General features: G+C 41.2%; 1 protein-coding gene across 1 annotated transcript; it reads right to left on the bottom strand.

The window, feature by feature from the left end:
- Positions 1 to 662: 662 nt before the first annotated feature.
- Positions 663 to 10,253, bottom strand: kbtbd8 (kelch repeat and BTB (POZ) domain containing 8). The gene is made up of 5 exons (XM_088424556.1): positions 10,224 to 10,253; positions 7,561 to 7,768; positions 7,161 to 7,467; positions 6,176 to 6,995; positions 663 to 4,451 (listed from the first exon to the last, which is right to left on the bottom strand). The coding sequence occupies exons 1-5, from the start codon at positions 10,237 to 10,239 to the stop codon at positions 3,988 to 3,990; spliced, it is 1,815 nt and encodes a 604-aa protein (XP_088280682.1). The 5' UTR covers positions 10,240 to 10,253; the 3' UTR covers positions 663 to 3,987.
- Between the last annotated feature and the right edge of the window lie 6,754 nt (positions 10,254 to 17,007).

Here is a 17,007-nt window from a genome sequence, read left to right on the forward strand (position 1 = left end):
AGCTACGTAAATACAGTGGTTGTTTGAGAGTTCTCCCCTGTTTATCGCGGGGTTACGTTCCAAAAAATACCCACAGTAACCGAAATTAGTAACCGAGGTAGTATTTTCTTTTTTGCTTTTTTCTTTTTTTTCTTATAAAAAAATAACAATGCATACATACAATCAATATTTTTGTGTGGTTCCCATTCGAAGTATAAAAGATATGAAGAAATATAATGAGGTAAAATGCAATAAATATGGTTACAAAAGGATGAATTAGAGGTGGATTTTTTAAAAATTGTTATTGGCTATTTTTTTACTCCCTCGTTTATCACTGGGTTACATTCTCCAAAATTCCTACAGTAAACAGAATTATTAAAATAAAAACAATAATAATGAATATATTAAATCAATATTTTTTTTGGTGTGGTCCAACTCAGAAGTATGAAAAATATAAAAAAGAAATAGTGACATTAACCTGCGATAAATATGATAGTAATTGCATGGTTTTTTTTCAATAAATATTTTTTTTAACTTCCTCATATCTCAGTGTAAAAATTCCTGCAGTAACCAAAATTTGCAAACTAGAGATTTTATTGTTCGCTTTATTCCCCTTTTTATGTCAAATAAAAATGAACACCTGAAAAAAAGGCCACCGAGCACAGAATTAAACAGACTTCTCCTCACTTTGTATTCTTTTATTTTCAAGTTATGTGCAACGTGAAATTCACAGTTGAGCTCAACCACCACTATAAACCATAACCCCAAAAAGACAAACCAGCAAAAGTTGTCCAAATGAAAAGCATGAGGAAATCGAGTAAAATAGCACCCGGACGCACACATCAATTTTGATGAGATGAGCTTTTTTTGTATTGCAGCCCAGGACCATGAATTTTTCATACACACAATAGCAATTCTTAGCTCGTTGTACTGTAAATTCATGAGTGCTGTTCAAAATGTAGTTTATTGATCTGTAATGCTTATATTTGGTGTGTGTGTTGGGGGGAGGGGGGGTCGATTCAAATGTATTACTCGTGCAGGCAATCGAGCAGGATTAATCTACTATAACTAAATAGGAAATAACATAAAAAGCCACTGAAGACAACACAAAAAAAATCTAGTTTTTTCAAGTTAAAAAAGAAACTGAAGTTTAAAAACTGTGCAAGTACAGCAAACCTATGGTACAGTATATTACACATAAGAAAAAAACAATTGAAAATACAGTACTGTTTCAGTAGAAATCCTGAGAGTTCCCCATTGCTCGCTTACCGACTATAAAATGTGTTAATGAAGCTTTAAAGTGGATTCGGAAATACGCTGCAAAAAATATTTGTTTTACGGTGTTCTCTTTTTTGTTTTATGGATGCTTTTTATTTCTTTTTTCTTTTGGAGGGATTGGGGGGGGGGGGGGGGGGGGTGATTGTAAAAAGGTTACTGAAGCTCCTCCAGAACATGGGCCGCTTTTGTGTAGTAGTGCAAAGATGACTGACACATGACCAAAATTGACAGTAATGTACTGAAAATGTCACACGGGCACACAAATGCTTAGCTGCTGAATTCCTTCGTTTTTCTGTAGAAGATTGTCAAAAAAAAAAAAGTTGAAGTGAGAGCCATTCAGTGCAATGCGGAGTTAAGACATTTTTTTTTTCCGATTCAACCACTTTTTGTGTTTCATGTCCTTTTCAATATCACACGAGCACACAAAATCATCAACGCACTTTCACTGAAGTCATATCAAGACTTGTAGCCTAATCACAGTTCCAAGAATTATTGCTACAAAAAAAAATCAACATCCAGATCAGATATTACAAGACCTCTTTCTAGGCTTTTTAACTCATTAAATCCCAGAGTATTTTTCCTTTTTTTTTTTTAGGTATACAAGGTCAATTTTACACACACACACACACACATTTTATATATATATATATATATATATATATATATATATATATATATATATATATATATACACACACACACACACACACACACACACACACACACACACACAACTACATGAGCCAGTGAATGAAGCATTCAGAAATTAATTAAGTTCAAAAGTCATCATTTAGTTTAGGTACTAATTATAAAATAAAGAGTCCATGACATTCAATCCTAGTTACATTTTTTTCAAGTGTTTGGCGAAAAGAGGGTTTAAAAACGGCGGTAGTAATCAACCAATCAAATATGTACTTTAGTACCTAGTCCATTACTTTGTTGTTTAGCACCATCAGTAATTGATATACCATCTAAATTGATCATTTTTTACTTCAGTACCTAAAGTAACTTCTTTACTAAACGAACTAAACTACTAAACCACAAAAAACACCTCTTTGGGATTGAATGAGTTAATGACCCGCTGTTACCCACATCTTAATTTCCCCGCCATTGTTTGTTTTTCTCCTTTGAAGCACTGATTATAGACAACTTTTTACCACTGAAAAAAGCAAAATAAGCGAGCTGTCCCTTTAGCTCATTCACTACCAGCCAGTGAAAATGATGTCTATAGCCATCGTTGGCAGTGAAGGAGTTAAATGTTCTTCTAAATAAAACTGTTGAGGAAGTCAAGTCATGTATATTGATTCTTTGATGTAGGCCAGTGTCGTAAATTGACCAGCAGAATTAACTCATTCACTGCCAGCCAGTGAAAATGACGTGTATTGGCGTCATTGGCAGTGAATGAGCCAAGTCCCGAAATCCACTTGTTTTTCTCTATGCAGCGGCCATTTTATCATTTGCCGTTGACCGAAAATGACATCGCAGTGGCTCAGGTAACAAGCAATCAGTTTTAAAAAGGTGAGTCGCGATTGGTTATTACCCGAGCAGCTGTGATGTCATTCCCTGCGGTCAAAATAGTTTTTTTTTTTTTGATATTCCCACAAAAATATTGATCCAAAGACGGCGTTTAGACAAGTGGGGCCACATAGAACAAATCGAAAATCAATTTTCGGTCTTGACTTCCCCTTTTCAAAGTGTTTGGAGTGACACTCCAGAAAGCAACGCGCGCAGAGCTTAACATTGTTGCTCCATTCAACAGAAAATGTCCAAAATTGTCTTTGACTTTGTCTCCTCCGAATGGAATAGCTCTGAAGTCTCTTGAGGTAAGCCTGGTAAAGTTGGTCTGAACTTCCCACTTAGTGTTGACACAAAAGTTCGCTCTCGTCGTTTCTCCAATGTGGAGAGGGAATATTCCGACATTACACGTCACGGGTTGTCTTCATGTGGGACACATAAACCGACAGCAACTGAAGGGGTGGGAGGCACGAGCCCCCCGTGCGACTGGACTCTAAACACACAACGACAACAACAAACAAAAGGAAAAAGCTCAAAAGCCACACATAGCGTATTGTTTGACACGTGTGGAGGGAGAGCAGGGAACATACAAATATCATACAAGTTTCAAAAACTGCTGTGAATCACAACTACCTTCAAAATAAGTCACCTAGAAAAGGAGCTTCAGAGATTTGACTTGGGGGAGGGCGGGGGTGGGGGCAAACTAATAATGAGCAATTCATTACCCGTATGAATATATAGTTTATATATTTATATACGTATATATAGAATTTGACTTTTTATGCCAGCATGTAGCATTCATACCTCCATAGTGCGCACCATGTATATACGCTTCTGTGGAACCTCACCTACGCATCAAGAACAAAACGGCGAGAGCGTGGCTCGACGATAAGCAAAACAAGTTGAGTAATTGCACTTATGATTGGTTGTACGGTTTCCTAGAGCAAGCATGGGTGTTGGTAGGTGGCGCTGTCTGGAAAAAAGGGAGGGGAAAAGAAAAATACTGCAATCTTTAAAAGCACCCCGGTCTTGATCTTGTCGAACCAAAAAGGTTCGACGGCTTTAAGACGTCTGTAAAAAAAAAGAAAAAAAAAAAAGAATGAAAGAAAGGGTCTTTGCGGCGCAAACCCGAGGTAACACCAGGCACAAGGCGGGCAGGACCACACCACTCCCTCTGCCTGGCCCGTTTGGATCCACGCGGCAAGCCGCGCTACATCAGAGCACCCTCTGCAGACACTGCGGATAGAGCTTAGCCACCACGCACTCAAAATGGCGGCCCAAATCCCAGAGGCGGTCGGGCGTCTCGTAGATTTTGGTCCATGCGTCCGCCTCGTCGTCGTACTGGTAAAGGGAGTTCTTGCGGCTGGTGCGGAACACGTGTTCTTCCACCATGACCTGCGTGGCCCGTACAAACAGGTGCAGTTTGCCCTGCAGCAGCATGGCCTTGATGTACGGGCTGGTGGCCTGGTCGAAGGGCAGGTCCCGCTTGCGGCTCCAGCTGTTCCTCTCGATGTCGTACACTTCCACGGTGAAGGTGCGCTGGTGGTTCTTGCAGATGCCGGCGATGTAGTAAATGCAGTTCTTGTAGAGGGCCGCCAGGCCCTGGCTCCGAGGGACGCTCATCGGGGAGAGATGACTCCAGTAGTCCTTACGGGGGTCGAAGCAGAAGAAATATTCGCCTGCGGACGATGGAGTGCCATCAGAAGCTTTGTTTCGGTGGACGTTGATGTCAACCCAGGAGTTTTCTTTACAATCATACGTTCTACTGGATGAGACTCGGGTTACTTACATCTTTAGGATTGAATGTGCTTTTACCCTAATACAGCAATTGCTCAAATCGAAAATGCATTCATGTACAGCCGCGGTCCCCAACCTTTTTATCACCACGGGCCGGTCAACGCTTGGGATTTATATAGCCGGACTGGGTGCGCGTCCCTGACTTACTGCTCTCAAAAACACATCATCCTTCTCACTATGTGATATCAACAGCGGCCAGAACCGGCACCAAAAAACAAAGATCACCCCAAACAAAGCACAAATGAATGAACTGTTAAACTAAATCAGTTCCAAAACATTATTTTCAGCGCGGCCCACGAGGCCCGGTACCAATTGATGCACGGACCGGTACCGGGCCGCGCAACGGTGGTTGGGGACCACTGGTGTACAGGACACACCCTTCATTTTGGGGGCAATTTCTATGTTAAAGTGTGCAGGACGCACCGACACTTTGGCAACAATGTAAAAACAATAGCAAAACGGAATAAATCTCACCTTTGCTCATCTCCGTACGTGATATGTTTATTGTGGTTTAAGTGTGTTTCAGATTTCCCACACCCTTCGCTAGTGTAACGTTGAATGCGCTTGAAGCAGTTGTTTTTCCTTTTCCTCGCAGCTAGAGTTTTACCATAAACGCTCACCATCATAAACGGACATAAATATAAATGGAATACTTTTCCATGTTCTCTAACCGGTGCACACAGCCGTATACCTTGCCACTCTTAACTGAATCGGCTGTAGGCATCATAACTTTTCCGTTTTAGTAATATTCCTGTGTGTGAACAAGGATGACCTCGGATGGTGGTTCAGTCTGCTCGCGTCTTTTATTGATTATAATGCCGTTACCATTACTAGAATTATTATAAGTAAGAATAAGGCAGAAAAAAAAGTACATCTGTGAGTCAAAACTCTGCTTATTTGGCTGACAGGTCGATCTTCCTTGAATGGTATCAAATAAGAAATATTCATAATTTCAAAATTACCGTTTATAGAACGCATCCATTTTTGACCTTCCATTTTCGGGAAAAAAGTGTGTCTTACATTTAAAGAATTGCGCTATTTGATTAAAAAATATATTGGAAATTAAGTTGAGAGGATTAAATATTCAGACTCTGTATATATGTACTAATGATGGGATGAAATCCCGCACGAAGAAATCTCGCGAGATTAAAGCGGCACGAGGTTTCTCTTCTAATTTAAATTACACCGCAGCTAACAAGAGTTGCGTGCATTTCGTTAAAGGTAAAATGTGTACATTTGCCTGCTGTGGACTCCATCTTGTGAGACATCTCTTCTTGTCGGATTTGTGCCTCGCACCATCTCTAAGAAGTACATATTTGGGATGTAATGAGTTAATAACGCATAGGAAGCAGCAAAATCCACCCGTTTGTAGAACGTATTAAGTACGAATGTATTCATTTTCACCTGATTCTAACAAGGGAACGAAGCAGCGAGAAGCATCAAGTTACATTTTGAGGGTTGTTCACCCCCCTCCATGTTACACTGAAAGCGTGTGATTGAAAAAGCGAGTCCAGGCACGAGAACATCTAAAACGTGACCAACGCTGAATTGTTTTTGTACACGCAAACACACAAAAAAAGCCTTGCACTAAGACGGCTTAACATACCTTGGAGGACATAGATGCGATCTCTGTACTCCACAGCGCTATGAAACTCCATGGCCACGGGCATGGGACTCACAGCCGTCCAGCAGTTGTCCCTGGCGTCGTAGCATTCGACAGACTTCAACGCATTTCGACCGTCGCCTTCGTACACTCTGCCGCCCAGCGCGTAGAGCTTCCCGCAGCAGTGCACCAGTCGACAGCCGATCCTGGCCCGCAAAAGAGGCGCGTGCGGCATCCATCGGTTTCCCGCGTGTTCGTACTGCCAGAAGTCGCTTTCCGCCCGATGGTCTATGGACACTTCGCTGTTGCTGGGCCGGTAGCCCCCGGCGATGTAGATGTCGTTTTCCGAGGACACCAGGATGCCGACTTCTCGGAGGTCGTTGGGCGGTTTGCACAGCTTGAACACCCTCCCCGTGGCCGTGTCCAGGCAAGGGACCGTCTGCTTCTTCCCTGAGTGTTTGTGAGCGGCATCGAAGCAGATGACCATCTCGGAAGCAGTCATTCCCAGGCGCTGGGGGCAACCGTTGGTCCCGGTGAGGCGAGCTTTAGCCTCAACGGGATCTTTAGACAGGGAAAGGGCGCAAGCGAACGGCGCGGGTATTCGACTGATGAAAGTGTCGTCCAGCAAAGGCAGACGGATGCACTGGGAGAACACCTCGGCCAAGTGGGCCTCGCGTCCACTCAGATCGTGCTCCAGCCAGCGGATTATGCTCTCGTAGACGTGCTCTTCTTTCTCCACGTTGAGGTCGTCATTGTTCAAAATGCTGACCAGCTGCTCCTTGGTCATCTGGAGGAACTCTTGCTCTCTTGAAACACACAGGAACTAAAACAAAAAAGGAATAAAGTCCTTAAAGAAATAGGTACCATTCACGAAACATTCACTTGTAGTACTTGCTTCAAAAAGCTTTGCGTTGTTTGGAAACGTTGAGAACCATAGCTGTAGGTAAAAAATAGTAAATGAGAGGCCTATCAGCTGTATTCAACTGACCTTTTTGCGGATGTAGTCTTGTGAGCGCTCCTTCAGCTCCTGGTGCCCGTAGGCGTCTGCAAACATGAAAACCCCGATACAGTTCTGGGGGTCGAGCCTGCTGATCATAAACTGGGCACACTGGTCCTGCAGGGCAGGTATCTGGAAAATGCTGGCTGCAGTGAACAGGGCCTGGACATTGGACTCGGACAGCGTGACCCTGGACGTGTAGGCATAGTCTAAGACAAGGTGCATAGATTCCGATTCCACCCCGACAATTCTGACCTCCCGTTGACTGCTTTCTGTAAGGCCACTCGTGAACATGGACCTAACAATGCAAAGAGCGCACACACAGACTCAAACTTTTGAGGATTAACGATCGGTCAAAGTGTACAATCAAGATGTGCAAACGGTTTCTTACCGAAAATATGGGCTAATAGCGGCAAGAACATTCCGGTGACATGAGAAAGTCTTGCCGTGGTCCACTTCTACGACAATGTCTGTGAGTTGAGCTTCATCGTACAAAGCTTTGAGCTGCTGAAGGATATTGCAGGCGTGTATGGCATCTACCCCGTTGTAGTTGGTGCTTGGAGGTGTCCCATTCTGAACTTGTAACAGCTTCCCTACCTCTAAACACACAAGACAGACAAGTTTGACTTTATTTTCAATTCACTTTTGTTACGTTTTTACTCAAATCAACTAATATTAAATCCATTACAACTTATGTTTTAATTATTGTGAATACAATTTGAAACCATATGTCTGTGTGGCTTGACAGCTCAAGGCCTGAACTTTGGATCATATAGACCCGAAGTTTACAAATTACTGATTGAAGTAAACTGACCACGAATGCTTGTTATCAAAGTTCTGGGTCACGTAATTATTGATTATATCCTCCGGAGACCTAGCCTATTTGTTTGTGTCCACTGTTGTGCCAATTTTGTCTAAGCAAGGCAGTAAAGTGGATTGCACTCCATACAAACATATGAGACGTCCCTAGAAGGTCCAGGATGTCCTCTGGAGCTTCAGTGAGTCAAAAGATATAGACCAAAACTAAATGTCCTCTACCGTGGACATAAATAAATTCATATGCTGGGTTTCAGGAAAATATCTTCAAATTAAAATGTGTAAAACAGTGTTTTTCCTCCCTTTAATTAAAATTTAAAAAATAGAAATGAATACAATATCACCTTTTTTGTTTTTGTCACTTGAAAATGCAAAGAATATTAATTCGGGGGGTCATAAATTATATTTAGTTGCAAAAAACTTCTAAGAAAAGTAACACATTCTAGTAGGCACTGCCGATCTGCATGTAGCTTTAAGACTGAATGTGGAATTTGAGGAGCACAAGCAGCTAAAGTGCTTAGCTGTTTAACACCTGTGGCTCCATCCTTGGAGTTCAAACTCGACTGCTCGCATATTCCATATATCCTCTAACAACTCACTATCATTTGTCATGTCTTGTTTTTCTTTTAAACGCATGAATGTAGCTTCAAGATTTCGCGAGATTATTTGCAAATTTCTTTTTAACCTATCAATGATAATATAGCATATGTACTAAAAAGCACCCATTTCCTCCTGTGAACTAGCTTAAATATTTGTGTTTGGTCTTTTTTTTAATCATTCGAGCTATCCTATATTGTCCTTGTGTGCTCAGTAGAGGCTTTTCCTATCATGACTCATGTTTGGGTGGGATACAATTCACTTTGTTGTTGCAGTGGACACAAATGAATAGGCTGGTTCTCAGAAGGATATACTTGCAAAAACCGTCACCATGTGTTTTGTTTTATAAAGAAAAATTGGTAATGTTGATCCATGTCAGTGGTCCAAACGACAGCCATTTGCAGCCTGTCGTCCAGAATTTTACAGCCCACGGCATATGATTTTGTTTTATTTTGACATGGCCGGCAATGCTATCTGAAAAAAAAAACATCAAAAGGTTTGATGGAAGACAGTGTTAAAAGTATGGGGAAAAAAAAAAAAAACAGTTACCTCCTCACATTTTACAGAAAGCATTGACATTATATAGACAATACCATCTTGCTTGATTGATCCATGTCTACATTATTTAAGAAGCTAAAGTGTAATAATAACAAGCAACTCTTTCTAATGTTCTCTATCTGGCCCTCAGTGGAAAAAGTTTGGACACGTGGACCCTGACAAAAAAGTTAGTTTCAGTGCCAGTCATTAAGTCAAAGATTTAGTATTTTGACGGCCACAAAAAATGTATCAGGCAATAATAAATGATATGCTTCGATAGACTCCAAGCATTTGTAAACAAGTTTCTTGTCACGTCGGTGGAATCCAAAAGGCATCGGTGCCTCACTTTTACTCTTGCGATCTGGTTTCTATTGGGGGGAGGGGGTCAAACTTTCACAACAAACACCTCGTGTTGAGCAACGCTAGCTTCTTGACAGGACAAAGAGTTGAAATGAGGGGGATTGCAAAACACAGCGGCAAATAAGAGCTAGCTTCTTAACTTAAGGAGGAAGAAAGATAACCGGGTTACAACTCCCCCACCCCAAAAAAAAAAAATCAACGCCTCGATCGGTTGACAACGTCGCAGATCTCAAGTCAAAGCGATGCGTTGTAAACGTCATCAGGTAAACAACTTTTAGCAGGCGGCTAGTCACCAAGCTATTGTATAGCAAGCATTACCACATCAAATTCGGTGCTTTAAAAAAAGAGAAACTTCAGATGCTTTTATCCCCGACATAAATATCGGTTCAACATAACAACATGCGACGTGGCCTATCTGTCATTGGCGATGATAAACGCTACGACGGCTTAAACTTTCAAACCTTTGTCTGTGGTCACGAACAAATGTTTACACTATCAGCTGGAGGTAGCAAGCTAACCGGCCGAAAGTTAGCCAAACGGCTAACGTTAGCCGCAAAGCCAAGCTAGCAACAGCCAAACACTTTTGAGGAGTCATTTAGAGCTCGGCCTCCTTTAACAAGAACACAGCATGTCACCTACAAGTACTGACAATATATTCTACAAACACGCAAGCACACGATTTATAACTTCAACCGTGTTATTTATGACTAGTTAGTAGAGAAAACGATGTAGATTTTTGCTAACCTGCACTGGCAGCCATTCTCTCCAGTCTGTCTCAGGGCAGACCGAAAAAAATCGTCAGTGCATAGCTGAGCCCCGGAAACAAGGAGGAGCCAATCGAACGCCGAGGCACCAGCGCAACAGCCAATCACAATCTTTCTATCTAAAATAGGGCAACTAAAGTTTATTGGCTTAATGAGAACTTAATACACATTGGTGCACTCGCCCTTAGTAGAAAATGTATTGTATAGTAAAAAAGGTCACAGCAACGCCGATTTGATTATAAATTAGAAATAAACAAATTAATAGTGTCAAAGTTGCATTTCTAATCCAACAACATCAATGATTTGCACGAATTTTGTTTGTTGTGCATGTTGTACATGTATAACGTCTTTACAAACGACAAACGAAAAACAATTTGCTTTCCCTCTTTATAGTTATTCGGGTGGGGGATGATCTACAGAGCCCATCTCGCTGACTTTGGGCGAAAACTTTTTGATTTCAAAGCTAAGAGGGAGGTTCGTTTATTTATTTATTTATTTATTTATTTATTTATTTATTTATTTTGCATCATGACCGTGTCTTTTGTATATAAAAAAGCAATACGGTTAGAGATTAACGGATAACGGTCCTTGCGCTGGTTCCATCGGTTTCTGACTATTTCACCAGTACATATTGGCCTGTATGTAGAATTTACTTGCTATGAGTATATAATATAATTATGGGAGTAGCATAAAGAGGCGGGATTAGAGGACTTGCAAAAGCAGATATGAAATGAACGGAAATGTGATCATTGTTGATTGGCAGGGCAGTTCCATTTATCTGGACATCACAATTTTGGCCGCACCCCTTCGACTTTAACGCTCTCTTCTTCCATCATTATCCCAAACACAGTAATCTACTGAAATGTATTCTTCCTCTTACACCATTAAAATACCACACCAACACAATGGTAACATGCATGATTGTGTTTACCTGTGGAGAGAGCCCCCTGCTGGCAAGTAAAATATCAGTTCAAACTCCATATAAATACTTAAACTGAGCCTTTTTTCTGTCTCCCTTTGCTTTCCAGGAGAGTCCCCTGGTGACCAGTTTAAAAGAAAACTTCAGATAAGCATATCAGGGGGAGAAAAGGCATGAGAAAAAAGTTGCCATTAGGCCACATTAGTTGATACTGAGGTAGCAACTAATCTTTCTTAGGTCCACTTTTTAAAAATACAAATACACATATTATAAAAGACAAGGTGGTTAAACAATAAAGAGACGAGCTAAAAATAAAGCAATGCATGCTGCAGTTATAAATACATTAGCATTTTGTGGGCCACATGAAATAATGTGGCGGGCCAGATCTGGCCCCGGGCCTTGAGTTTGACACAGGTGCGGTAGAGCACCTAACCACAGAATTGAAAAGCTTAAAACTCTTTTCTTTAGCTCTGCATTGAGACTCATTTTAAATAACTCATATTAATTGTAGTTGACAATATGAATGCAGTCCCTTTGTTTGCCTTGAGATGGTGCTGGTATGTTGGTGAGGAGTGCAGAGGGAGAACTTTTTAGGTCAGTTTATTTGTACATTTTTATTTTACATTTCCAGTGATCTAGGCATCATTTTTTAAGTCAGCAATATTATTTCTTATTGGATTATCCAGAGCATGTAAACTTAGTTTGAGGTCATGCGATGTGCTTCCTGTGTGATGTCATTCAGCAACTACTAAAGTGCCAATGACATGCTAATGATGCTAACGTCTCACGCCACAGCCCACAGTGGTATGTTACGTTTTTTTTTTTTTTTTGGTTAGCCGTCGCTATTGTCAATTTTTTGTGTGTTGGTTCCTGTCTTTCCAATCCTGCATTTTCTTTCCTAACTAAACACAAAATTTATTCCGCAGAGGTGTTTCATAACCTGAATTTTGCGCAACGAGACACACACATTTGGTTGCTATAGAACACTGACAACATTTTCTTGTCACAGCATGAGCCCAAAGTGTCCTTATCTTGAAATGCACTCCAACATTTGCAAATGACAAAAAAAAAGGAGACAAATAACTGCAATGTAAGCGCGCAATTTTTCCCCTCCCTGATATCATCTCATTCTGCCAAAGCGCAACCTGTGAAATTGGGCCGAAACCTCCGCTAAATGATACAGAGGGGCTTCCTTTGCTGGCATTTATTTCACAATGGATTTGCTTTCTGTCCCTGGGTGATACATGGAAAGCGATCACCTGATACGTTCTCCCTGTCTCACAGAGAATTTTCTGGTCACAGCAATCTGAGCAAGAGATTTATTCTTACAGTGTGCAATCACAATGTAGTGATTCGGTCTGCAAGAAGAGCCACCGGCGGTGGAATTAAAACGAGGTGTCTCTTGAGAATATATATGAGTAGGTGAATGCGTGACTTTTTGCTTACAGCAGGCTTGAGAGAGGAAACAGCTGCTTCGTTTTCCCCTAGGACAGAGGTGTCGAACATACAGCCCCCCAGCATGCTGTGTACTTCTGACGATTGACAAAGACCTCCCCTCTTATCTTCAGTGCATCCAAAAAGGTATTTAAAAAAAAAAAACCTTCTTAACCAATATCCAGAGGGGACACACCCGACTTGGTCAACTTCTTTTTTTGGTTTCGTTTTTAAACCCAAATCCAATATTGCCATTTCAATTGATTTTCAAAGACAAGTAGCGGATGTTGATATGGTCTGCACTAAAAATATCAGTATATTTAGTTTCTACTATACAGTATTTATACAATTCTATGTGCCTATTGGGAGAGTATCAGTTGAGAAAAGAGGTCAAGAAAAATAAATGGATAGACAGATGAGAGGCAGCTTACTCTTAAAGCAGGTTTGTCAAACATAGGGCCCACGGGCCAGTTCTGGCCCACAAATGTGTTTAAACAGGCCGGTGAGATGATTTTGTAATGTGAAGTATAACATTTTTTATGTGCATAACAGTACTGTTATGTTTTCTGATTTGTGATTTTGTGCCTGTACAATTTTGGACAGTATTAAAAGAGAATAATAAATAGGGCTGCTATCTATAATTAGAAAAGAATATCTTCCTAATGGTTTTAACCCCTGGGTGTCCGGTGATTTTTCACTAGCCTGGCCTTATTATCACCCAACTTGGGCTGACTTTGAAAGAGTCATAACATCGTCAAATATAAATATATATTTACTGCATTTACTTTAAACCCCTCACAATGTTGTGGCATAAGCCCTACCCATACATGTATCTTTTTTTTTTTTTTTTTGGGGGGGGGGGGGGGGGGGGGCTACCTCTTTTATGTACAAAAATTGCAAAAGTGCAATACACTAATAGCAAAAGTAAGTACGTTGTATATTTAAGTATTTATGAAATTGAAATCGGAATATTTATTACGTCATAATGAGACTATGAAGACTTTTGCATTAAGGGAGTTCAGGCTAAGACAATCATCAAAGTCATTGAAAAGGCTTGCAAATGTCATAAGTTGCCCGCTTTCGGGCTGTCAACACAAACAATTCTATTGTGCTCCGTTCGCGAGTTGCTGTTAAAAGGGTTTAATGTAAAAATTGGGGGGAATGCATGTGCAAACCATCTTCAATATGTCAAAAATTGACAATACTTCCAATTTTGAATGGCAGTAAATGAGCCCGACATGGGCTAAATTTGACACTGATAGTGTACCTCTCAACCTCCCGTTAGCAAACATTTAGACGGGACGGCAGCATGGCATAATGAAAGGTGTCATGTTTTCTATGCAATATTTTAGCCTCCTGGTGTTTTTCTTTGTATGCTTTTCCTTTGATATCACACATCAAAAACATTGAAAAGCCCGAGTTGGCTCACCATTTCCCCCTGGGGTTAGTCTTCTGTCCCGTTTCACCCGGGCCTTCTCTTACAATCTCTGAGGGAGGAGAGCGAAACAGCGGCAGGGGTTAAATGAGGTTGTCCATCTTATGACGCAACGTATTTCAGAAGAGAAGAAGACAAGTCTATGATGAGATGCATGAAGAAGAGGAAGCAGGGGGTGTAATTGAAGTTTAAACGTGTGCTTTTTTTTGTCAGAGATGCTGATAATGGGCTATTATATGCCTCAAGGGACTTTGGTAGGTTTGCCCGCAGATGTTAGAAAAAGCTATCGGTTCCCCCATCGGAACACTCACAAGGGGGCAAATAGGAGCACTGCAGGAGGATGCTGTGAATACACACTTGGAGTGTCTTTCCAATGTTTGTGGCTGGTGGTGTGAGTGTCCCTACGGGTAACTTAATTTCCATACATTTCTCAGCAGCATAGTACCTCATAGTATGTCGTGGCCAGCTGAGATATTTTTCATTTCGAATTCGGGATGAACCAGGAATCGGCAACCTATATATGTATATACTTGGAGCTATATATATATATATATATATATATATATATATATATATATATATATATATATATATATATATATATATATATATATATATATATATATATATATATATATATATGGGTGGGAGCAGTGGAAGCAGTTGTGTGTTATCAGCTTTTGTTAACCAAGGTTGTACCACATTATATTCATTAAAAGAAGCAAGCAGACCGAACGAATGTCTGAATTCATCAGTGTTCACAAAAGTAAGAATTCATCAAGCTGTTCAGTTTGAATTGTTTATCTACCTGTGTTATCTTATTTTGTGATATCTGCTTTACAACTAGAATTTTTTTAAAGGATTCATTTGCTAGCTTGTTCAATAACATCTCGCAAAACTGGCTAAATAGTGATCAATGCTTACGAAAATTAAAGCAGGTGTTTGCAAATGTCTTATTTTGATTCAACACAGTTTGCTTTCTTAGAAGGCCTCAAAAAATTGTAACGGCGTCTAATTGATCATAATCCATAAATCCATGCTAAAATAAAAGAAAAATCAACACATTAAAAGTCTACTGATAACCATGGGACACGTGAGAGGTTTTCTTGCCTCTACTGTCCTTCAAATTCCAAAAGCAAACAAACAAACATTTTGTTGTAACACCTCACTGTGTGCTTGACTCATTTGTTCCGCTTGTCCAGCTGATGGATTTTGTTGAATTAAATCCGCCTTACTTTAGCATCCCACTAATTACTTAAAAGAGACAAAAATTGCGCACATCATTGTTTTTTCAGTGTCAAATCAACCTTCAGGATGCTTGCTCGCATGGATGAGCCTCTCTCTGGCTGGGGGAGTCACAACCCTATGTGTGTCTTGCTTTTGCTGCATGGTGGGGACCAAATGGTCTCCTAATGTCATTGTGGGAACCTCTCGCACTTATGGGGACCATTTTGGTGGAACTCACAAGTTCTGACTTTTTTTGAGGGTCAAAACTTCAATTTAGAGTTTAGATTTGAATTGGAATTTGGTTAGGGTTATTATAAAGATTGGGTTAAGGCAATCTGTTTATGTCAATGTTATGTCCCCATTATGACAGATAACCCCCGTGTGTGTTGCATGGTGGGGACCAAATTCTGGTCTTCACCTTTTACATTCATTGTGGGAACCTCTTGTACTTTTGGAGACCATTTGGTGGACCTACCATGTCCCTATGACAACAGAAAACCCCACTTGTGAGTGTGTGTGTGCCCTTAACACAAGGTGGGGACCAAATCCCAGATTTGACTCTGTTTGTGGGGACCTCTTGGACTTTTGGTAGACCCCAGTTGGATTGGATTTTGGTTGAGGTTAAGATTAGGCAATCAGTTGTAATGGAGAAGGTTAGGAGCTAGGAAATGCCTTTTGTCAATGAGATGTCCACACTACAATAGTGTGTGTGTAAGGTTAGGGGCTAGGAAATGTCAACGATATGTCCCTATTACAAAGGAAAAACCCATGTGTGTGTGTGTGTGTGTGTGTGTGTGTGTGTGTGTGTGTGTGTGTGTGTGTGTGGGGGTGTGTGTCTACCAATCCAACAGGGGACGACCCCATCAATACACATTCACCAAGTGGGGTCCCGTCAGCCAAGAGGGGGCAAACCAAGAGGGGACTAAAACCCTCTCGGTCATGCCTTATACCATGTTAAAATCACGTGAAAACCACTCTGCTGAAGTTTTTTAAAAATTTGCCAACAGGAGACCTGAAGGCTTGCAGGCGGCCATGTATAAGGCATTTCTGGCGCAGGAAGATCTATAATCCGATTGGTGGTGTCCCACCAAAAAGCACCACAAGGGGCTTTTCCCTGCCTCCTATCCACTTTCCTGCGACATTATATTCTGCCCCAGGAGAGTACGCGTCTCGGTGTCCATGGAATGGAGCAGACGGAGGCAATCATGCGGCCTCTTTGGCTTCCAGGGCTGCCTGCTAGGAGAAGCAAATGCAACTTTCGCACTTCATCGGCTCAGTCATACAGTCGATGCCACGCCAGTCAATGGGCCGGCTTTCACACAATACGAAACAAGATCTTTCGTGGTGTGTGTGCATATGTGAGCGTGCACTACCCGCTTGAGGTCTTTCGCTCCGTTTCTACGCAATTTCATACCTTTCCTATTGGAGCCGATTTAATGCGCTGTCTGTGCTTGCATTGCAATTCGCGGTGAAAATGAAAAAAAAGATCTCAGTTGGACGCAGTGTTGCCTGCTGCCACCTGCTGAAAGATTTGGATTCATGAATCTCCTTGCAAACAGTGCCACACTTCTTGGGAGTTCATCCTGGATTTTAGGGATGCTAATCGATATTAGCGCATACGCATGAGAGTCATTACAAAGGGCTGGCTGAACCCGCCCCTAATATGCATGAGAGTCATTACAAAGGGCTGAACCCGCCCCTAGTGATGGTCAAGCGGGGCTTTGTTGGTGCTTCGACACTTTTCGGAAA

Source organism: Hippichthys cyanospilos, chromosome 9 (genome assembly GCF_059441005.1).
Source record: "Hippichthys cyanospilos isolate Australia breed blue-spotted pipefish chromosome 9, RoL_Hcya_1.0, whole genome shotgun sequence".
In the NCBI taxonomy this organism is placed as follows: domain Eukaryota; kingdom Metazoa; phylum Chordata; class Actinopteri; order Syngnathiformes; family Syngnathidae; genus Hippichthys; species Hippichthys cyanospilos.

Coding starts and splice junctions, on each gene's coding strand:
- kbtbd8 (XM_088424556.1), bottom strand. Junction 6,996..7,160: donor AAGACTACATCCGCAAAAAG/GTCAGTTGAATA, acceptor TTTTTGTTTTAG/TTCCTGTGTGTTTCAAGAGA. Junction 4,452..6,175: donor TCGCATCTATGTCCTCCAAG/GTATGTTAAGCC, acceptor CATCGTCCGCAG/GCGAATATTTCTTCTGCTTC.